Genomic DNA, 22,213 nt, shown 5'->3' on the forward strand with positions numbered 1-22,213 from the left:
AGAACAATATAAATGGGAGTGCTGGTTGTGCACAGATGAGGGTAGTTACATGCAGTGTTCCAATGATTCATTAGTAAACAAAATATAAGTTCCATAAATCTCAAACCATCAATATAAGTAGATTAAAAAATACAAGCAGCAAATACACACATGGGCCTACATATAAATAGGATACCAAATGATGTAAGACCCATTCATTTTTAATATCATAATATCTATAAAAACAACCCAAATCAAAATCTTCTTTTAAACCATGTGTGGCCATTGTTCGCATTTAATATACCTAAAAGGCCTCCTGTCTAAGTAAAAATTGGTCCAACTCACCTCACCTTCTAGATGAAAATACCCTCTCAATTCCTATATACAATAATGAAGTTATAGGATGATTAAGTTCAACAAAATGCAGTGCTAATGGAAGGCTCATATTTCTGCATATTATTGCACTCTGATGTTTCACGATGCGTGTTTTATACTCTCTATTTGTTTTCCTTCATATGATTTTCAACAATGACAGTGTTAAAGTGGTTTCTGTTGGTATAGATGGAGAAGAGAGGTCCGATCTAACTAATTTATCTCCTAGATTACATTCACCTATATTCAGTTAGCCTATGTTTACTTTACTGACACAGCAATGTGCCCAGGATGGTAAAATAATTATTTCAATGTATTACTAATAAACAACACAAGTCTTGTGCATACTGACATTTGACATCTATAGTTATTTGATTGTTTTTTTTTTTCTGATGTGTTAGAAGTCATATATGTAGAGCAGAGAAATAAGACATTTTTTCCTGGGGTGCATGCCCTAGAAAAATACATATGGACCTTGGCATTTATAAAATCCTCTGTACGGCCCTGCTCATGACAATAAGAATCCACTCTCAATAGTGTACGAGCTGTAGGTTTTTTAATCGGATCCCTATATAAAAAATTACGAGCTACCCACAAGTCTAAAACGCTGATTTGATTTGGGTTAGCATCCAGGGTAAATGTTAAGAAATCAAACAACTGTTTAGATAATAATAAAAACAATTTAGTTGTTCAGTTACCCGATTCAAAAAGACAGAAATAATCATCCAAATTAGTATATTAGAAGAAAAAGCATGTATCTTATTTAAATGTAGGCCTATGTGTGTATTTGCTGCTTGTATTTTTTTAATCTACTTATATTGATGGTTTGAGATTTATGGAACTTATATTTTGTTTACTAATGAATCATTGGAATATTGTATGTAATTACCTTCATCTGTGTATAATTAGCACTCCCATTTATATTGTTCTCCACTTGGTGAAAATAATACCTTGATAAAGGCCATTTACCTTGCTGAAACATTGCTGGTAATTAATAAACTCTGCTTCAGTGAGTGTCGGGCGCCACCTGGTGGGCAGTGCTGAACATAGCCTACAGGTATACAAATCACTTTCGCACCATTTATCTCGAGATATTTGGTGCAAAACAGAGAGCACACGAAAAAGAGTGTTTGAAACTCGTAGCAGCAGATTCAAGCAGTTGTATTTATGTACTTGTGTTTGTGCTAGAAAATATTTCAAAAATAAAAAAATATTTGTGAAAAATTTTTTTTACACACATGCAACTCTCATCGCACAGATGCACAAACTGATTTGCGAATGTAGAAAATTTGTGTGTGACTTCACATACTTTGATACAGGTGTTCAAGTAGGTTTTGCACCATATTTACTGCAGCAATTGTAGTAAAAAACGTGAGCTTGTGAGTTTCTTAATCTGTGATTTGTAAAATGGGATTTGTGCAGCTGCACTGAAGGATTTGTGAATGTGTAACTGTTGTGTTGTATTTGAGGGAAAGAAAAAAAATCTACAAGTTTGCAACTCTTCATCTGTGACTTCGGGTTTGCTGATACACATGTGTGGATGGTCCCTGCGAATGCAGGTTCCACTCTCACAGGTGTGCGGTTGTTTTGCACCAAATATACCTTCATAAATATATGTCCGACTGTGACCAGCACAAAAAGGAAATATGTACTAAACGACAACACTGTTTATCTGCTGCATCAACCAAAAATGTGTTGTTAGCTCAAAACACATGGGTCGCATATTTCAATGCAAACATGGCGCATTCAGTATTTCCATGAATGTATTTATACCATACATACCTGCATGTAGTCTATAGGCGGTTGATAAATAGAAAGTTTGAATGCACTTAAGCCACCTGTATGCGATTTTATAAACTGTTACTGACACTAATATGTGCTTACATTGTTCCCTATTTGATAAAATAAACACAGGTCATGATTCATTTGTGTAATGTAGTAAAAAATAATATTTCCAAGATGTAAACAGAACTAAAGTATGATGACAATAGGGTTGAGATCCAATGCATTATTAAAGAAACAACCTAAGAGGAGGGATAATTTCTTTATTGAAGAAAATAAAAGAAAACAATGATTGTAAATACAATGAGAGAGTTCAAATAACATTTCAAGTGCTAGGGGGAGAGAGAGGAAGGAGAAATGCTGACACTCTTCCTTATCAAATGAGAATTTACATTGCTGGTTACAAATGAGTTACACTCAGAAATAAAAAAAAAACGTCAAGGTTTCTTAAAACTCAGTATTATAACTAATTTGTTTACTTATTTTAGATTATCAACTTTTGTTTTAACTGCGTGCCAATAGCATATTTATAAATATGAAACAAAAAACTGCCTGATCTCCTAACATTCGCACTACTATAATTACTAAAGCAGCACTTGCACGTGATGCTTTACTTTCTATTTGCAAATGTTGAAAAGAAAAAACCTAAAGGACCTGTATGGGCGCTGTGAACTTCAGTTCCGCCACCTGTGCGCGACTGCGCGTGTATTCAGTAGGATGAGCGCGTGATAGAGAGCGCGCACTCACACGGCTGTTTTAAACGGATCTGTGCCGGGATGTCAGCAGCTACTAGCGTAAACTCATTCAAAATCGGTAACGGTGTAGAGTACGAACCGGACAAAAATCGATCGATACGTAGAGAGCTTTCTATTGAATACTCACGCAATGAACTGGATAGTATGGGCACTTCTAGAGACCTGGGTAAGCAGTTTGTGTACTGTAGATGTTTGTCTCAAAAGAAAAGTTTGTAATGTCTCTCTTTTTTACTGATTTACCACAATTTGGGAGTTTCAAGTGTATATGGCACATTCATTCACTGTATCTGGAGACTTAACACCTTCTCCTGTTTTATGTTAACAGCTGTCAACATTATCAACCGTATAAACTTTATTATTTAAAAGTATTAAAAGTAGCCTACATTTTAATGTTTTTGTACAATGTTCACATGGATGTAGGCTTATAGTTTCACATTGACGCAAATCTTTGGTAAAGCAAATATTTAGTGTGCAAATATCTTTTCAGATTTTAAGACCTCAAGGGGAAGCGTCAAAAGAACCTCAGCAGCTTCTGAAGATAATATACCCACAGGTAACTAATGTCATATCCTAATGCACTTACCTTTAACTCATACAGTAACATTTTTAAGTTAATCCAAAGCTCAAACAGTAAGAGTAGGTTACATAATCAGGGCTCTATCAATGGCAGGAATACAATTCTGCCATTCATAACATTTCTAATGTAAACAATAAATGTTTGGACATGGAGGCGTATTTGATTTGAACTTTACTGAAAGTATGCGGGCAACTTTGCATGGCTTGCTATTTTTTATTATGTGCATAATATTTAGCTCGTGATTATTGTAATGAAACCAAGTCAATGATTGTCATTTATGCAATCAACGTGACATGCTTATATAAAAAAAGCAGAAGCATGGCACTGTGGTATTCACAGTTTAATGATGGGATGTGCTGCTGCTAACCTGCACTGGTAATACTCAAAAAGAGTTTTAGAGATCATACCTTGGACTTTACAAACGTATTGACTGTCACTTATTAACCCTCATGGTTAAACACAGCAGTGATCATCACATGATTTTATGTAAAAAAAAATCAAAACCAAGTTAACAAGTTAAATGAATACTGATCTGACTACTGCAAAATCTAAAAAAATATACAATATGTTTAAAAAGTCTAAATTAGATTAGATCTGAAAGCTGTACTACCGAAATGTTAATATACAGCAGTACATAAAAAATTTGGCTGGTTTATTGACACATTATTCTTACCTCAGCAGATAAGTAATTTTTCTTACACATTTACTAGAGCTAACTGGAATATTTTCCCATGTCAAGACTGTACAGGGGGTGTTGAATGTATAGTGCTAGATACAGGCCATCTTTAACTATAATCCGTTTCCTGTTGCAGTGTTGGCTATGCAGCTGGCAATGGTGGAAGGGCCAGATCGACTTCCTGCTGACACGGGCACACAGGAAGTACTGTGCAGGAAACTGTGTGTGCTGGAAGCTGACCTCACAGAGGTCACCAACCTAATCTCTGTATGCTCATCACTATTTGTAATAGAAAAGTTATTCAATATCTTTAAATTAGTTGAAGAGAGATTTTTATACAGATGCAACATGAAGCGTGAATTAATCTGTCCACGGCATTTAACCTTTTTTTTTCCTTTCAGGAATTGTCAGCACATTTGGTGTCCCTTAACAGTGGCGAAAGGACTATATACATCACTTTTAAATCCTTGGAAGAAATTTGGAGGTTTAGCACATACTGCAGAATGGGTGTGTTAGATATTTGTATATAGTTTGAACTCAACATTTGAAGTAGATCAAAAAAGTTTATTAAAGTTGTCCTAAGACAAAAACGGGTATCGTTTATAATTTTAAGACAACTTTTAAGGTTTTGATCCACTTCAAATGTTTCCTAGTGTAATAAGGCCTTTTCCTATGCTATGGATTTTTACATCACCAATTATTCTTGGAATTTTCACTAGGCTTCTTGGGTCAGTGCATGGAAAATCTTCTCATGGACCAGGAGTTTTGGTTAATGTCCCTCGAACAGGATTCAGGAATTGAAATCTCAATTCAAGAAGAGGAACTGAATCTGATGTATAAAGGCTTTCTAATGCAGGAAGGTAAGACATGAACACACCTGATGAAAACAATGTACCTATATATAAATAATAATAACATGGGCGTCAGAAGCAAAAAAATGTGGGTGGGTCCAAAACGTTTACTGTAGTAGATGCCATTTTCTTGTATTCTGGTTTTGTATCCTAAAAGCTTTGTTTACCTTGTTGTGTTGCGGTGGTGCAGCAGGCAAAAGTAGCAAAAACACAAAATGAAGTTTAATTTATATGGACTTTAAATGAGCCAAGTGGAACAGATTTGAGGAAGTAGCAGCGTGGAAGTCAAGGCTGCAGCTAAAACGCAGAACAGAGCTTAATTTAATAAGGCATTCGTCAAGTGGAATGGATTTGACGCGGAAGTGGAAGGCGCTCTGACAAATGAACAGACATATGCGCTAAATTAGAGAAAAAGTGAGTGCGTTTAATATCCTTGGTCTTAAAAAGTGGTATATTGGTTACAACGCCCATTAATAATAATGTCATCAAAATTAGAATTTTTTGGCTCTAATGGGGCATACACACCAAATGCAAGTTTGCGCGAGTAGATTACATACAAAGTCAATGCAAAGACGTGATCAGATGCATCCTCACGAGGGGCGATGCGAATGATGCGATATGCGCGTCTTCGCCCAAGTTGAAAATATTCAACTCAAGTGAAAAATGACACAAAGTTAAACCCCGCGAGTAATCAAGAACGAGCAATGCGATGCTACGTGTTTGGTGTGTATGTAGCATGAATTTCTTTATTAGCAATACAATTTTCATGAAAATTTGTATAGAGAAAACCATATTTGTGACACAGTCTGTTAAAACCCACCTTAAGTCATTTTTGGTGATTTACTGGTTTTTATATTTTTTAGGAGATTAGCCTCTTTCACACAGTAATTTCGGTATATTACCATGAATTTTCCAGAATGACTTTACCAGTAAATACAAAAATGTACTGTTCACACACGCAGTGACATTCTGTCTTTACGAGTAAGATATCATTCAGTACCAAAATACTGGTAAACTGTTGTTGTTGCATTTGTAAACAATGGCGGGTTAAGACTTCATATCCAAGGTCCGTATTTTGTTGTTTCACTTCTGTGGCAAACGCTGATAGTCGCGCAGTTGCTCGTTGTGACCAAACATTGTATAAGGCGCCGAGTCGCAACCTGCGTCTTGAACAGCAGTAATGTTTACACATAGGTTTCACAGCAAGTGTGCAAAGGACGTGGTCCATTTGGCAAGTAAATAATAAGCTGTTTTAAACTTTGGTAAAGAGATGTGTCCGTTACGTGTGGTGAGAAATGTCCATAAACAGTGCAGGAGTAAACGCGTCATCTGTATCAAAACGTTATAGTTGGCCCTCAACTGACAGCACGTTCTGATGTTGTCCGTTCTAATGCCGGTAATCTTTATTCTCCGTTCACACATAGCGCTTACCAGTAAATTACTGGTAATCTTACAACCTCTTACGGTAAATTGGCAGCACTGGTTTTCCGTGCTGTAAAAGGCCGTATGTGTGAAAGGGACTTACAGTATGATGAAGATCCAGAATTCGTATGCAGTGTGGGTTTTTAGTGGCGTCTAGTGGTGAGATTGCGAATTGCAACAAACAGTTCAGTTCACCCCACAATTTCAAAACGCAGAGAAAAGCTATTGTAGCTGCCACAGGACAAACGTTGTCTCAGATGACTACAAGTAGGCATGAAACACACTGTGTAAAGCAGTTTGCCCATTTAGGGCTACTGTAGGAACATGTAAGGAGACCCGCGGTGTACATAGATTAAAACGGCTCATTCTAAGGTGATAAAAACATTACATTATGTAAGGTCTTTATACCCTACTGATAATATAGTTATGTATATAATATTGAATTTCTGTCAAGAGATCTTTCTAAAAGTCCCACATTGCACCTTTAAATACATTTTTGAATTTAAGTTAAAATTCACCCTTGAGGTTAGTTTGTCCAAGGTACTTGGAAAACTTGATTACAACTTTATTTACAAAACAAACAGATTGTAATACTTTATTACTTGCCACTAGTTTCCATGCAACCTCTTTAAAAAAAAAGGGGTTTACCTAAGGACTCTTATTTAATGAGATTACATTTTTAAAAGCATTGGCGTTTTGTTGGCTTCTGATTTATTTATGAGCTCTCTCCTTCGAGATCCTCCATTGACTGTGTATTATCTGTATATGATCGAAGAATTGAAGAGATTATTAAGTACACGCCTGCTTTCAAAGTTGTATTTTCCATCCAACTCAGATATTATTGAGCCCTGTACAGAATTTAAACTTTCGGTGTAGTAATTGTGCCATGTAATAATACTTTCAAAACATCTTTTTTTGTTTCCTAAGAACTTTCGAAAAATATTCAATTACTTTTGTGCCTCATCCCACGTCATTTACTTGATTCGGTGCCCTTGCTTGTGGCTTGGGTTATGTTGGGAAAACGTCACGCCAACTAAAACAGAGGATCAGTGAACATAAAAGTACTATAAGAAGAAAATATGTTAACTGTCCTGTAGCTGCCCATTTTCTTTTTCGTAACCATGATGTGTCTACTTAACATTTGTGTGGAATTGAAAAAGTGTTGATGCCACCTAGAGGTGGTGATTTAGAGATGCTATTAGAGCTATTTCAGATATTTAACACCTATGGGTATGAATAAAAAGTATTGTTTAATGTAATGAGGGTGACAATTTCAATGTACTGAATCTCCTTTCCTATTTTATTGTTTAACAAAATGTGAACAAATATTTGAGGATATCCAATAATTGGAAGATAAAAATTATTAGTTTAGTTTTCTAAGATATTTAATCTTCAGACTTCAACACTTATGGGTATTAATGAAGTAAAGTGATGCCAGAGTGTGACTTTACATTCTTTCGGTTGTTACTGTTTTTGATATCTTTAACAATGACTGAGTTAAGCCATGACAAAGATTGAAATCGGTGTGAAATCAGTGATTTAAAATTCAAACCTTGATGCTTCTAATCTCATAATGAGATCATGAGACTTTAGCCTGGATTTTTGGAAAAAATTCTTCAAAACCACCTGTCACAAGTTTTTACTGCTGCACTATTAGGAGTAAGATAGTTATTTAAACTGTTTGAAATAATACTATATGTATCGTTTACTTTAAAGGATCCTTTTTTGGCTGCTGCACTGCAAATCAGATGTTCGATAGCTCTACATCAGGTAGTGACCTTTACCTGGAAAAGGGAGATATTGCTCTGTTCGAACCTCCATTCTTAGGATCAGGATGGACAGTGCTGTCCCTGGCTGATGGATCTAGAGGAACCAAACCAAAACCAGCTCTGGAACCGGTCATTCCTTTTCATGAGTATGTGCAGCATTTTGAATTTTACTTTAACTTATTGTTATAAAACAGAGTACACAGACCTAAAAATAAAACATTTTTCTACTAATCCTCAAGGTGGTTTTTAAAGTCATGTCCAGAGAGTATATTAGTGGGTGGAGGAAAGCACACTACTGACCTTCCATTCCAGATTGGTGAGAATGTTTAAACAATTTTACTTTGTTATGTTCAAAAATAAAAAACACATTACTATTAAAAAAGTCAAATATTTAACAGTACCATAATAGTGAAATGATACATTTTTTTGCAGTAGGAGTGTGTGAGACGAAAGAGGACTATGATGCTGATGGGCCAGATGAACTGAGCTTTCAGGCTGGAGACCACATCATCATCTTGGGCTTGCTGGTGGGCTGTTTTGAGTGGTTTATGGGGAAATTGGAGAGAACCGGTGATATTGGACTTGTCAAGACCAGTATGGTCAAAGCAACAGATTCTGTTTGTGAGTAAGTGTGCCTGTTTGCTTGAGACAACGTCTCTGGAAATCTCTACAAAACAGCTTTCCTTTATGAGACTTAAGGTGTACAGTATTTCTTCAATTTAACAGTTTAATTTAACAGTATCCTATGCTTTTATAAACAGATCATCTGAAATTTACTTGAAAGATGAGGACAGGCGAATTGTTGCATTGGACGAGGAGAAAATTAAAGAAGAGACAATTACCTTATTGAAGAAAGCATGCCAATGTGATGTCGGCACAAAATACAAACTTGGTAAGGCTGGTACATTTATTAAAAAAATTGAGATGTCAAACCTAAAATGACAGGCACAGAAGCAACTATGACAACACCAAAACAATCAAACAAAGTCTTTCAATTATTCTGCTTGTAAGCTTTTATATTTATGTGTTAAGTATGGCTAAGCCAAGAACATCTTTAACAGCTTCACCCTTAGAAAACTGAACTAATAGACACATTTGTCACAGGAACACTAGTGACCTACAAAAACAACAGAATAAACAACCAGGATTCAATGCTATGTGTACAGTGTTAATCTCAATATTACTCTCAAATCAATGTAGCTGCTCGCCCAGTGTCCAGGGAAGAATTCTTGGCGCCCTAAGCCCAGCGGTCAACTTGCTGTGTTTCTCCCTAATACAAACAGAGATTTAATGCTATAGATGTAAGTGCTGCCTCCTGTTGGTTTGATTATTAACCCATCGATTATAAGAATTCTTTATAAGACATCTGATTATATTATAACACAGAACCCTTTAAAATTATAATCAAGTACCAACTACAGTGCCGCTTGAAAGTTTGTGAACCCCCTACATGTCAGATGCATGTTTATCAATTGCATGTCAAAAGCAATGACCATGTCTGAAGGGTTCACAAACTTTCAAGCAGCACTGTATAAAAGAAATTGGCATTTAAAATTGTTATCGTATGAGGTTCAGTGTTGTTGTGTTGTGTTTCAAAAGCTCTACACTGACCTGTCCTGAGGCAACCGAGATGTAGACACACCCCAGGCAAAAGAAGATGCTACTTTTGCACGCTCCTCCATTTCTGTAACATGCAGACATGATCTTGATGAGCTTGTGTTACATTATAAAAATCAATTGCTGTCATTAATTTAATGTTGGAATAATTCCTCTTATGCTGGTTAAGTATAGATACCACCATTTGTATGCTAATTTTCCAAAAAAAAAAAAAGTGTAAACAGATGGCTTTGTGGAGCTTTGGCATTGCTCTATTTGTTTGAGCATCCCAAATCATTAGCACTGGTTCCGCCAATTAAACTGAAGTTAATTCACATTCAGTTCTTACCTTCATCCCAGTCTTCATTATTCGCAGGGGCAGTCCAGGTGCTCACAGGGATCTGAAACTTGCTATCAGTCCTGCCATTGTCAACTTGCAACATTACAAAGGAAACGGAGATCAGTTTTGTGTACTTTACAACTTATAGTCGGGCTTGTTACTCATAAAGAGTTTTTACGTTATGAAAGTATGTTTAGCTGCTCAAAGCTATAATAAAAGATACACTATGTTCAAGAGAGCTTACTATAAGTGTCATTAACAGAGCAACGGTCCAAACAGGTTGAGATGTGATGGGACAGCTCATGTTTTTTCATCAAGTGCCGTGCGTTGAACGGACATGTCCACAATTCACCGACCAATTCAGGGTGATTCTAAAAATGACATTTACATCTAAAATGTTTATGAGTGCTCAATATGTGTAAACAGGGCAAATCGTAAATCCATTTGATGAAATGTTAACATTACATTGTACCAAACATAAATACATTGATTTATTTTTTTAAGTTTAGTCTTAAACTGAATTATTGCTTCTATATCTAAATATACACAGGAAATGCCAGTGCTTGTAATGCAGAAAAAATAATTGTGTTAAACAAACAACCATGCCTTACAATAATTTGTTTACTGAGGCATGCACACGAACCTTTCTGCATTTGATAAGGTGGTAGGGGAATCTACAGGCCCGAATCAGATGATTTGGGTCATAGGGACACAACAGCAGTTTGTCAGGATTGCAGAAATCTGTAAAATTTCAATGCAATGTTAACCAACGCAAGTTATCATTAGAGCTTGATACTGTAGCGCTCCGTCCGCTGCACGTGTACCTTGACTTTCCTCCCATCGCGGAACTTGGACATTCGACCCGGAATTACGCTTTTTTCTTGAACCTTCATATGACATCCTTGCAAGCTCTTAGAAACGTTTGGGTTGTTCTTAAATACACAAAACACAATAAAAGTGTACGAAATTACAACATGATTGAGGTCCGGTTTTCAGGTAACGGTAAGACGCGCGTGTCGTTACCATGAGAATTAGCCGTAAAACAGCTCCGTGTTTGTCTTGTACCCGTTTTTGTGAAGTTCAGATTCGATTGAGCATTAAACAGGCATCATGGAGAACAAGAAAAGCTTTAAACTTACTAAAAATCTGTTGATTTGTTCAGCCGTGGAAATCGCGCTTCCAGAAATCTCGAAAACTCCGACAAGTGTTTCTGTAATGACTCAACCACTGGAGGCGCTAAAGCGCAACGCAGGGCGTAATACCACTGCGTCCTAATTCGCATACTAAATTAGATTTGTCTACCAAATTTTAGTACGTTTAAGTATTCTTAAAGTAACCGGATGTTCCACAGAAAAAGCTACTTTAAATTAACTAATTTATGATGCTTATTTGTGTGCTTTACTCGATCAATATTAAAGATATCTTGTTTATATTTTTACAAAATGTTCTTTACATTATGTGAGATGATTTTATGTAGAAAAAGTAAAACGCTAAAAAAACTTGTGTTTTCAAATGCAGGGTCACAAATTATTTAGTAAACATTGCTGCATAAAAAAAAAACTAAGAAAAAGAGCTGTGTTTAAATGTGTGTGATTATTGAAGATCACAATGTTGTCTAGGTCAGTGGTTCCGAACCAGGAGGTCGGGACCTACATGGGGGCCTCAGCAGCAAATTTCCAAGGGGGGCTCGAGATGACTTAAAATTATACAAAAAATCAAGATGTTTCTTTTTGTTGGCCATTTAAGTGGCGAATGCTCGAACTGATTTTGCCAAGTGGTTGATGTCCTCAGGGCAACATATTGTGTTGACCCAAGGACAACATTTTTCAAAATAAAACCTAAACCCACCCCAAACCCCAGTTTAAACTTGAAACAAATCTGATTGGTTGATTGAAATGTTGTCCCAGGGTCAACATAATGTTGCCCTGAGGACATCAACCACTTGGCAAAATCAGGAGAGCCAGTGGGGAATATACATCTGTCTAGTCATTTCAAGTATTATTTAATTTTATGTGGAAAAAAATGAGTGAGTGGGGGGCCTTCAAATACAGGGTGACCATACATGCTATTCTTCCCAGACGTGTCCTGGCCAGGATTTCGGTGCGTCCCACATGGAAAGAACCTATATGTGGATATATGTGCATATATGAAACCTATATGCAGCTTATATGCACTATGTGTCATTCCACACTATGTGTCATTCCATCTTGATTTTGAGTTTAAATAAAGAAAAGGGGCAAGATGTGTTAAAACAACACAAAGTGTGTTGTCACAAAAATAACACAGAGTTGTGTTAAGTTAAGGACAACACATTAGATGTGTTATTTTAACACATTCGTTTTAAGAGTGTATGGCAAATACAGGGAGAAAAGTTATGATGTCTGCACGTTTAAAACATTTACAAGGTCTGTCTAGGACATGTATAACAAAATGGTTTACAATTTAACAGCTACTGTTTCAGGTTCTTTAACAGCAACAGTAGTGCAGATGGTAGAGTTAGTTGTCTAATGATCGGAAGGTTGGGTGTTCGAATCCCAGCAGTGGCGGGTGAGATTGCATGTTTGTAATCGGAAAGGTTGGAGGTTTGAATCCTGGCTCCTGCAGGTGCAGACTGTCATTGGTTGGACCTTTATTTATGTTTAATTTATTAGCAGCTACAGATTTTAATAATTTTACCAATATATAGGTTAACATATATGTACATATATGTACATATATGTACATATAATATAGGAAACCGGCCAATTTTATATATGTCACATATATGTTAAACCTATATCAAAACCTATATTGAAACATATATGTTTATATATGTTTCTTCCATGTGGGCCGGAAGTCGTATTTGTTGACCGCATACGCCATTCAGTTAAAAACATAAGACATACAATCATAGTTTCATTTTTACCTTAAAATGTAACGGTTGCTTTTCTGTAATAATAATAATAATCCTCTATGACGTATGCAGTCGACAAATACGACTTCCGGAAGAAGCACCCGAAATCCTGGCCAGAACTCGTCCGGGAAGAATGGCACGTAGGTCACCCTATTCAAATATTGTTGTGGGCAACTAAGGGGCCTTGAAGTGAAAAAGGTTGGAAATCACTGGTCTAGGTAAAAGTTATTTGTAATAGTATGTTGCATACTCCTTGCTTATAGACTAAAATGTAGGCTATAGATCTTTCTATAGCAAAAGCAATATACACTTTTAGGTCATAGTTTAAGCAGGCGAATTTAGATGCATCATGTCATTTTGGCTCTTTTTAACAAACTATTGTTTTACATATTACAGATCTGACAAAAGAAATTCCAGGAACAGTTCAAAGTAAGTAACTGTTTGTTGTAAATAAATATGAAACATTTTAATGTATAGTGTAGGTGTAACTGTTTAGGTATTGTTATTTAGCTGCATTATAAGTAAATGAAAACGGTAGACCTAGATAATGTTAAAATTGGGCTAATCAAATTGCTGCTAATCTATTCTTATTTTCACTTTTCGTCTCCAGAAAAGAGTCATCAGATAGAAACAAACAACCCAACACAAAAAGTCAGCCACATTTTGAGTGAAATAAATGAGACTCCAAAAAAAGATGTATCATCAAACAGCAACAAGCACCAAACACAGAATGAAGCCATTGATAAAGCATCCGAGGGGACCCAACATTTTTCTGTCTGCTTAGACCAGGACAGCACATGTCGAGATGGACATCATGCTCTCCTCTCCTTCCTGAACAGCTGTGACTTCCAGCCAGAGTTTCAACTCCTTTACAGTGCTTACCCAGAATTCCTCATCTCACATTTCCACAGTCACTGTGATGAAGGGGATATAGTGGCATATTTAAGTGAAGCCCGAGAATTGGCACAAAAGAGACGGCTCTCATGGGCGCAGAGTCGAATCTGTTTCCTCCTTGGGCAGCTTTGCGCAGGAAGGTCAAAGTTCTCTCAGGCCCGTGTTTACTATGAGGAGGCTTTAAGTGCACCCAGGGATTATTTTACAGACATGTTTCTGCTCTGTGCTATTTACTCCAACCTGGCCCTCATCTACCTAACACAGAAAAACCATAAAAAATTCTTCACTTTGTCCGAACGCCTTTCTGCCGTGTTAATGGCAGTGCCTAACTGTCTGTTGAGCTGTGAGGAGCCTGAGATATTAAAGTATGTTTTGAAAAAAGCAATCCTGGCCAAGAACAAATCTGCAGAGGCCCGAGCCTGCTTTCTTTTGGCAAAACTCCATTTGAAGCTTCAAGACGGTACGAGCGCAATCCCGTTCATTGAAAGGCTTCAGATTCTTGCTGAGGACGTTTCCGTGGCTTGTGATGCGACGTGGAGCCATGCTTCCCTTGTGTTAGCAAGACTCTACAGCGACCAGTGTCTGCCACATTTGGCTGAAAGTTGTGCACGTCATGCATCACTTAAGGTTGGTGCTCCATTTTCATCCATCCATCCATGATGTATACATATGTTTAGTATAAATATCAATTTTATTCACAGGTGGGAGCCACTGTATCACATTGTCTTTGCGGCATCTCGCTGTTACTGGAAAATGCATCGGAGCTGTCCGGAGTAACCATCCCAACTCAAGTGGCTCCTTATCTGACCCAAGCCGCCGCCTTAGTGTCCTCCAGTGATGATCCGGCTCTCTGTCATGCCCATGCCCTGTGCTTATCCTGGCTCTTCCACAAACACGGCATGCCCGACAGAGCTGTCCGTTACATGCGCACCTTCCTTGACCACCAAACCATCAAACAGACAGATGCCACCGATGCTCTCATGTGGTTGGCATGGCTATACATCTGCAACCAGCAACCCGACAGAGCTCTGGAGGTGCTGGATGGTGTGCTGTCGTCACTCCCTGAGCACTGCACCACTCAGCTGGAAGGCGTGGTGTACAACATGCGTGCCATCGCGTACAGACGTTCCTCGGACATTCGGCAAGCTGCTGACAGTTACCAGGCTGCAACTGAGATATGCGAGGAGTTTGAGGATAGACATAACTGGGCCATAGTGCTGGCCAATTTCGGGTTCATGTGTTTGCAGGTCAAGGCAAACAGGTTAGCGGAGGAATACCTCACCCGGTCAGTAGAGCTGTTCTCAGAGCTGGAGGACGAAGGACATGAACTGAGTTTTATTTCCGTGCTTCTTGAGTTGGGGAGATACTTCATTTCCAAGGGAAGCTATGAGAGTGCGAAGATCTATTATGAGTGGGCCCTGCTGATCGCTATTCATATTGATGACATGGAAAGTAAGTGTTAGACAGTTGGACACGTCATTTTTGTAAGTATACAGATTTATGAAAGTACACATCGCCGGTGTAGCTGATAATTTTGGTCTTTGATTAAAATTAGTTTATATAAATTTAAAAATGACTGGTCTTATTTTTTTAAGATCTAAATGATTCTACTGAGTTTTTAGTCAGTTTAAAGATTCTTAGGTTTGCATTATTCATATAAATTAATATTACCCAAGCAACAGTAATTATATTTAGCGCCTACACAACATGAAGATGGTAGGAACAGCATAACTTTATGGTTTAAAATAAATATTATCCATTGTATCTTCGTTGTTAACAAATTTGCCTTCTGCACAGGCCAGCTGGGAGCCATACGTCACCTGTGCCACCTGTATGAAGAGGTGTGTCCAGATGAAGCCCAGTGTATCATCTACAATGAGCACCAACTGAACCTCTTACAGCAGATTGGAGATAAGAGGTTAGAAGGAGAGATACTAGAGAAGATCAGTCAGCTGTACCTAAATCTGGGCACAGAGAGGTAGGACCAGACTTCCCTATTATAAAATATAGACGTAGTCTATAATACTTTTAGGGGTGGTTTCCCAGACAGGGTTTATCCTAGTCCCAGACTAAAATGCATGTTTGAGCTGCCTATATTTAAAACATCTTGCACTGAAATATCTTAACAAATATCAGTGCTATAGTTTTGCCTCAAGATGCACAACAGGAGTGTTTTTTGTAAGGTATGTTGGTAATAATAATTTGTAATAATCCTGAAATAATCTAAACCCTGTCTGGGAAATGGCCCCTTTGAAAGATAAACTTATTGGGCTAGCACGTATATTCTTAATATGAATATTGATGAGTAATTAAAGCACATGTTTAACTACTGACATAAATTAAAGGGGCCATGGCATGAAAATCTGACTTTTTCCATGTTTAAGTGCTATGATTGGTTCCCCAGTGATAAACCATTCTCTACAAGCACATGAAAAAATGGGTCGTTGAAATTTGGCTCTTCTTATGATGTCATAAGGAGCTCTTATTATAATAATACCAACCCTTAATCTGCACTATCCAATCACAGCACTGCCATTTAGTGCAGAGAAAAGCACAATTGCGTTTTAATTGCAACAAACCACCATCATTGTGATCAGTGTTTGAATTTCATCAGCTCATTTGCTTTTTGAAGGACACACCAAAAACGGCACATTTTTGCACACACCTACAAAGTGTCAATTTTAACATGCTATAATAAATTATTTATATAGTATCTTGAGCTAAAACTTCACATATGTGCTCTGGGGACACCAAAGATTTATTTGACATCTTAAAAAAGTCTTGTGCCATGGCCCCTTTAATGAAGGCTGCTGCATATTTAAGTTGGTAATTTAAATAATAAACCAAGCAAAGCAATACATACTGTAAATATATACACTGTAAAAAAGTGAAAAATTGGGTCAACTTAAAAATTGGATCAAAATAATTCAATTGGTAACACCTAAAAAATCGTTTTTTTTTTAAGTTTAGAAAATGTTTTATTTTTTAAGTGTTACCAATCGAAGTAATTATTTATAGAGTCGATCCAACTTTCATTTTTTACAGTGTAAAGCAAACACAAGCTGAAGTTCTTCCTCATGTCCTACCACAGAGCCAACAGGACTGCTTTAGATTACACCAAGCGTAGCCTGGGCATCTTCATCGACTTGGGCAGGAAAAGGAAGGAGGCTCATGCCTGGTTACAGGCTGGAAAGATTTACCACATCCTTAAACAGACCGAGTTAGTGGACCTTTACGTACAGGTATGAACTGCTTTTACAATTCAAAACATAGTCTTTACCTCCATATAATTACATTTCATTTACATTACACAAAGGAGAGCATTTAACATTTTGTCAGAAAAGTAGGAAGAGTTGTAGCTGTTTGACTTGATTTAACACGTAGCAATCATCATGATTTGAAAAAATAATCTAAATTATTTTTTTAATTCTTCAATTTAGTTTTGTTGACACAAGCCATCACTGATGCGGTACCCTTTCAAAAAATACACCTTTGTAGCTAAAGAGTTCATTTTAGTACTTCAGAGGTGCATATTGGTACCAAAGAGTGCATATTAGTACCTGAACTGTACCATTTAGTACCTCAACACTACATTTTAGTACCTCAACACTACATTTTAGTACCTCAGGTACATATTAGTACTAAATGTATACATATCCAGTGTTGGGGGTAACGCATTACAAGTAATACGCATTACTTAATAATATAACTTTTCTGAAGTAACGAGTAAAGTAACGCATTACCTTATGAATGTACACATTAATATTTGAGTAACTTTTTTAAAAAAGTAAGGCAAGTTACTTTTCAGTTTAATTAATTCAATTATAAAATAATGTACTGAATTAAACTGAACACTGAACAACACCTGCAAGGCCTGAAAGAGATCAACCCTCAGCCAAGTAAGAAAAAGTAAAAACACGAAAGTAACTTAAAAGTAACAGAAGCATTACTTTCCATGAAGAGTATCTAAGTAACGCAATTAGTTACTTTTTTGGCGAGTAACTTAATATTGTAATGAATTACTTTTAAAAGTAACATTGCCCAACACTGTACATATATGTACATATATAATGTTTTAACAGGGTAATGCCTTAGCTACAGCTTGGGACTATTTTTTCGAAAATTTTTCAGACAGTGTAACAAAACAAACATTTTGTTATTTATTTATTTATTTTTAAATGAATGAGTTGGACTAGATAACAAAAGACTTGAGAGAGTTGGGTGAGAGAATGGGTGAAAACTTCGAAGGGGTTTATACATAATTCTGAGATATCCATTTGTTTATGGCTTTACTATTGCTATAGGCATAAATAAGCTGCAGTCTGACAGCATGCCACCCAAAAAGCTTTGCATAGCATTTTAAATATGATGTTCCTTGTGCATTTGCTATCTGTGTAACAGGTAGCCCAGGACATGGCCCTCAGCACAGGAGACACACTCTTCACCCTGGAGCTTTTGGAAGTAGCCGGAGATGTGTTCTTCAACAGCTCACGAGACAGAGAGAAAGCCATCTGCTTTTACAGGGTAGGTCATGCACAGCTTGCTGGTATTTTCTCCTGTGCATATTCATTTACCATCAATTTTATTTTAAAACCATCATTCAAGTTTAATGCAATTATGATATAATTTAAATGATGTGTGTATTTGTGTTTTTAAGGACCGGGCTCTTCCCATTGCGGTGAAGACAAGCAGCGTGCGCTCTCAGCTCAGACTGTGTAACAAACTTTCAGAGCTCCTGCTACAGTTGAGACAGTTTTCAGAGGCCATTGAGTTCGCTCGCACTGCGTTAGACATTAGCGTGAGTCTGGGTAGGTTAACACATGTGCACACATATGTTTCTGTAGCTCAACTTGTAGAGTGTTTTTTTGCTAGCACTGTCAGGGTCATTGGTCTGATTTTCAGGAAAAAAATGCACATTGATATAAATAAAATGTATAGCTTAAAGTCACGTGTGTCTGCCAAATACATAAATATAATTGTTAATTATTCATTTGTACAGTATAAAAATTAATTGTATCATTCAGTTAATATTTAATCCTGGTATATCGAGCTGTGAATAGTTTTCTTTTTGCATTTTCTAAATTATTATTAATTTTTGCACTGATTTATAATATTTCAAATTGTGGCTTCTTGCCAAATATTTAGTCTGTTTCTGAGAATAAGGCACACATGGTAAACTCATGTTCATGACACTGCCAAAAACCTGTAAAGAGAATGTCTTCAAGATATATAACAATGTTTCCCTCGTGTGTTTTTTTTATAGCTGACCATTTAAATGAGCGTGTGGCTTTCCATCGACTCGCCACTTTGTATCATTGTCTGGAACAGTATGAAATGGCAGAGCACCACTTTTTAAAAGCCCTTTCCTTGTGTCCCTCACCCCTGCAGTATGACGAGGAAGCTTTGTATTATGTCAGGGTTTACCAAACACTAGGAGACATCATCTTTTATGATCTAAAGGTAAGGGACAACATCTCTTTACCTGTTCACTGGTTCATTTTTAAATCTATGATGTAAATAATAAACTCAGCCTTGTAATGTGTGCACTTAATGTGAGGTTTTTGCCCCAGTTTTTCTCTAAATTAAAATATGTCTCTGTTTATTTTTTGGTACTTGACTCTTGGTACTTAAATCTTTTTAAAGAAAATGTTTGTATAATGTTTGTATTTGTAGTTTTGGTCCTTAGTTGAACCAGAAGGTGGCAGTCTAAGCTTATATTGATAAACAAGGTTATTTATTGCCTGATCTATGCATGATCTATTCATAACTAGATTTGCATCTAAAAGAAATACCTGCAAAATAATGGAGGTAAAGTTTTGTCATTGTTGACGACACTCGGTTTCAGCTACACACAAAATCAATATATAGTTTAATAGTATAGTTTAATAGTTTAATAAATATGGTTAGGTTAAGTCTAACCAGAAGACTTAGGAAATATCTATATAGTTGTGCTGCTGCTGCCTTGCAAACCATAAAGCAACCTTGCAATATTAAGCTCTTAATATGGTTCCCACGCCACGGGTCCTTGAAATCCTTGAAAGTTTGTACATAGATACAGGGCATTGAAAGTGCTTGAATCTATTTTATGCAAGACGTTTTCTTGAAAAAATCCATATTATTCCCTGTGTAGTGTAGGATAATATCATAAAAATTGTAGACTTTTTAAGCACACATGCTAAACTGTTCGCTTTAAATGCTTATATCTTCTGTATGCGAATGTTGATTCATACCAAAATGTTTTTTTGCATAGTTGTGTTTGACACATGAAAACATCTCGGGTTATGTACGTAACTGTTGTTCCCTGAGAAGGGAACGAGACGCTGCGTCTCCCTTGCCATACTTCCTGCATCCCTGTAACGCCGTCTTTGGCAATATTTCAGATAGCGATATACTTCCTGGCTCCCGCGTCACCCTGTCTTTGTATTTAAGCCTCACCATTGAATTTGATATATACATTCAGACGCACTTACCCCTGGAGGCATCCCCAAAGTGTCACCACAGTGACGCAGGGCGAGTTCCCTCGAAAGGGAACTGTAACAATGTATCTTAAAAGGTAACACGATGTAACCTTGCTATCACTTGAAATGTATCCCCACATTTAGTCCTTGAATTTGAGGGGATTGGACCTGGAAAGTCCTTGAAAGGTCCTTGAATTTGAAGTTAGCTAAGGTGTGAGAACCGTGTTTAAATCTGTTTTGATATTTTCTCTGAATGCCAGGACCCATTTGATGCTGCTGGTTATTATCATCTTGCCCTGGCTGCTGCTATGGACGTGGGCAACAAGAGGTCTCAGTTAGAGCTGTGTACTCGGTTGGCTACTGTCTATCACAACTTTCTCATGGACCGTGAACTCTCACTGTTCTTCTACCAGCGAGCTCGGGCATTCGCCAATGATCTCCACATTCGTCGTGTCAACTTGGATCCATACCAGAACTTCAGGACTACTGCACAGTATAAAAACACAATATCTGGGACAACAAGATAAAACTGAAATTTGATGTGACATTTGCATTGGCAATCCAATCCAATGCAACGTTCAAGTATATATTTAATCATTATGGGCATTCCCTGCACTCTCAATGAAAGGTACAAGAAGGTACAAAAGTTGTCACTGCGGCAGTGACAGGACCTTTTTAAAGGGTACCATCCCAGTGACAACTTTTGTCCCTTGTTTCTAAGAGTGTAAGATGTTGCTCGCATTGGCTCTACCACTTGAGCAACTGGACACTTCTGCTGAATGCTGTTTTGATTGAACTTGTCTGTGAATTTCCGTTGTTTGCTTTTTATTTACTAGATGTTATTTGAACAAGTTGATTTATGTACAGAATGTCTTACTCATGTTGATTCTTCCAGCAAGTGTTTACTGGACTATAAGCAATATAACTTTCCTTCTTCACTTGATTTGCACTGTTTCTTAAATATCTCTAGATTAAAATCCACTCTCGAGGTTAGTCAGGAGGATTTATTGGCTCTAGACTGACATTTTGTAATGTGTTATGATTTTCATGTACCATGAACCTTTGAATGGCACATGCAATTTACCTCCTGGTAAGTGATGTCATTGAACAGATTTGTTACCTCGAGAGGGGTTGTTCTGCTAGTTGTAATGACAGAAAATGAAAGGCGTTGCACTTTTAAATAAACATGTTCACGGTAAGTGAAATGACTTGGCCTAAGGCCACACCAGCTCTGTCAAAACAAACTCACTGGTTTTATATGGTCCAGTGCGTTTGCAGCATTTAAATGTACAGCATGTGCTAAAAAGAGCTGTCAGGGCTGGTACCCATAAAAATTGATGCATGTAGAATAGCCAGACGATAAAACAATTTTTGAAATATAATGTATTTTATAAATCAATTATTTGTTTTGTGAGTTTTGTGAAGAATAGAAAATGAATTGATTTAAAAACCTTGCTGAAACTTTGTTTTAAAGGTCCCGTTCTTTCTGTGTTTTTGAAGCTTTGATTGTGTTTACAGTGCGCAATATAATATCTATTTATGTTTCACGTGTAAAAAAAATTGGGTATTTTTCACACAATTTACTTATCTGTGTTTTCACTGTCCTAAAAAACGGCTGATGTCTTCCTTGTTCTATGAAGTCCCTCCTTCAGAAATACGTAACGAGTTCTGATTGTGTAGTTTAGTGTGTTGTGATTCGAGCAGCTTAGCTTGCCGTTAGCTTAGCTGGCGACTGACGTATTCATGTGGGCGGAGTTTAGTAAAAAACTGTTCTAGTGACGTCATTAAAGCAGGAAGTAGAGGGCTGTCGTCCAAACAGGCCGCTCGCTGTAGGCTTTGAAAGGCGAAT

At 37.1% G+C, this 22,213-nt stretch overlaps 2 protein-coding genes across 4 annotated transcripts; one reads left to right on the forward strand and one right to left on the reverse strand.

Moving 5' to 3' along the window:
- The first annotated feature begins 2,761 nt into the window (after positions 1-2,761).
- LOC129448762 (SH3 domain and tetratricopeptide repeat-containing protein 1) lies at positions 2,762-21,746 on the forward strand. Of its 2 annotated transcripts, none has more exons than XM_055211360.2 (18): positions 2,762-3,054; positions 3,376-3,441; positions 4,278-4,408; positions 4,543-4,648; positions 4,861-5,001; positions 8,131-8,329; positions 8,423-8,499; positions 8,616-8,808; positions 8,945-9,075; positions 13,409-13,441; positions 13,623-14,533; positions 14,608-15,358; positions 15,704-15,884; positions 16,998-17,148; positions 18,308-18,430; positions 18,564-18,714; positions 19,170-19,366; positions 20,625-21,746. In XM_055211360.2, the coding sequence occupies exons 1-18, from the start codon at positions 2,910-2,912 to the stop codon at positions 20,889-20,891; spliced, it is 3,954 nt and encodes a 1,317-aa protein (XP_055067335.2). In that variant the 5' UTR covers positions 2,762-2,909; the 3' UTR covers positions 20,892-21,746. The 2 variants fall into 2 exon arrangements, with proteins under 2 accessions (XP_055067335.2, XP_073715405.1); XM_073859304.1 differs by having other exon boundaries at positions 8,423-8,496; positions 8,610-8,808.
- On the reverse strand, positions 9,077-11,406 carry LOC129448777 (gametocyte-specific factor 1). Of its 2 annotated transcripts, none has more exons than XM_055211384.2 (7): positions 11,259-11,406; positions 10,944-11,051; positions 10,763-10,860; positions 10,364-10,490; positions 10,129-10,212; positions 9,795-9,867; positions 9,077-9,453 (listed from the first exon to the last, which is right to left on the reverse strand). In XM_055211384.2, exons 2-7 carry the CDS (start codon positions 11,017-11,019, stop codon positions 9,375-9,377), a joined length of 537 nt encoding a protein of 178 aa, XP_055067359.1. In that variant the 5' UTR covers positions 11,020-11,051; positions 11,259-11,406; the 3' UTR covers positions 9,077-9,374. The 2 variants fall into 2 exon arrangements, with proteins under 2 accessions (XP_055067359.1, XP_055067366.1); XM_055211391.2 differs by having other exon boundaries at positions 11,143-11,271.
- Positions 21,747-22,213: the final 467 nt, after the last annotated feature.

This window comes from Misgurnus anguillicaudatus, chromosome 21 (genome assembly GCF_027580225.2).
Source record: "Misgurnus anguillicaudatus chromosome 21, ASM2758022v2, whole genome shotgun sequence".
Classification (NCBI taxonomy): Eukaryota; Metazoa; Chordata; class Actinopteri; order Cypriniformes; family Cobitidae; genus Misgurnus; species Misgurnus anguillicaudatus.

What these genes read in the sequence shown, in the direction of transcription:
- LOC129448762 (XM_073859304.1), top strand. Translation starts at nt 2,910, where the DNA reads ATGTCAGCAGCTACTAGCGTAAACTCATTCAAAATCGGTAACGGTGTA. An exon ending in TACTGACCTTCCATTCCAGA is followed by an intron (nt 8,497 to 8,609) that starts TTGGTGAGAATG and finishes TGATACATTTTT; the next exon opens with TTGCAGTAGGAGTGTGTGAG. An exon ending in TCATCTTTTATGATCTAAAG is followed by an intron (nt 19,367 to 20,624) that starts GTAAGGGACAAC and finishes TCTGAATGCCAG; the next exon opens with GACCCATTTGATGCTGCTGG.
- LOC129448777 (XM_055211384.2), bottom strand. Translation starts at nt 11,019, where the DNA reads ATGTCATATGAAGGTTCAAGAAAAAAGCGTAATTCCGGGTCGAATGTC. An exon ending in ACCTTATCAAATGCAGAAAG is followed by an intron (nt 10,491 to 10,762) that starts GTTCGTGTGCAT and finishes TGTCATTTTTAG; the next exon opens with AATCACCCTGAATTGGTCGG. An exon ending in CTCTGTTAATGACACTTATA is followed by an intron (nt 10,213 to 10,363) that starts GTAAGCTCTCTT and finishes TAATGTTGCAAG; the next exon opens with TTGACAATGGCAGGACTGAT.